At 46.6% G+C, this 1,061-nt stretch overlaps 1 protein-coding gene across 1 annotated transcript in view; it reads right to left on the reverse strand.

Annotated features, from left to right (window-relative positions):
• Nucleotides 1–803, reverse strand: part of LOC128698009 (carbohydrate sulfotransferase 11) — a 51,003-nt gene extending 50,200 nt beyond the window's left edge. Inside the window, exon 1 of the mRNA XM_070097457.1 lies at nucleotides 765–803. Within this exon, the coding sequence (XP_069953558.1) occupies nucleotides 765–803 (39 nt within the window). The remainder of the gene's footprint in view (nucleotides 1–764) is intronic.
• Between the last annotated feature and the right edge of the window lie 258 nt (nucleotides 804–1,061).

A 1,061-nucleotide genomic window follows, 5' to 3' on the forward strand; every position in this document is an offset into this window, starting at 1 on the left:
GACAGTGTCGATAACTGGTCAGTGCCTGGTTAATTCCTGGCCAGTTGCTGGTTAATTTCTGGCCAGTTCCTGGTCAATTCTTGACTAGTTCCTGGTCTGTTGGAGAGAAGGTTCATCACCTGAACCTGCTGAATACAGCATAAAATCAGCAGGTCAGCACACCTCACTTAGCTCCCTGCCTGATCTATCCTCGCCTGGCATCATCCCAGGGAGAGATATGACCACGGCATGCGAGATACCTTTCACAGAAGATCAAGAAACGAATTGGCACGGTCAAGAGAAGACTGAACAACACTGGAAAAAAAATCCCATTACACTGGAACTCAGAAGGGAGACAACTGTGCATGACTGGAAGTCTGGGAGGAGTTGAATAAAGATTGGAGGAAGATGATTGGAGTATTCTTGGAGGAGGAAGAGGAAAGAGAGAGATATTATGGGAGTCAAAGGGAACGACTATTTGAACGACACTGCAGACAGTGCCCATGAAAGGTGAAGAAACAGTGGGGGGCCCATGCTAACCTCCCTATAGTGTATAAATATACCTAGTTTCATTAATCTTATTGTATGCAGCTGGCCCAGTGGTTTACGCACTGGCCTTGAGTTTCATCCCTCACTTGCCATGGGTTCAAACCCCACCCGTACCGTGGCTTGTTTCCAGTCGTCTTATTTACGATTCCGTGAGCCAGATAATATCTCTCTGTGGATCCTGAGAGGCGGAACTGAAGGACAGTGTAAACTGCTAAGTTAACTCTTCAACAATTCACTTGATAGACAGCAACAGCCAGAGATATGGAAGACGGCATTATGGTCTCAGTATTTACGAAAGAGGGGAGACAGGACACGTATAGAACTAGATAAGGAGAGTGGTGGAGCACGTGGCAGGAGCAGATATATAAACAAGACCCAGCAGATACATCAACAACCAGCAGGTACATCAACAACCAGCAGGTACATCAACAACCAGCAGGTACATCAACAACCAGCAGGTACATCAACAACCAGCAGGTACATCAACAACCAGCAGGTACATCAACAACCAGCAGGTACATCAACAACCAGCA

The sequence above is a fragment of the Cherax quadricarinatus genome, chromosome 58 (assembly GCF_038502225.1).
Source record: "Cherax quadricarinatus isolate ZL_2023a chromosome 58, ASM3850222v1, whole genome shotgun sequence".
NCBI lineage: Eukaryota > Metazoa > Arthropoda > Malacostraca > Decapoda > Parastacidae > Cherax > Cherax quadricarinatus.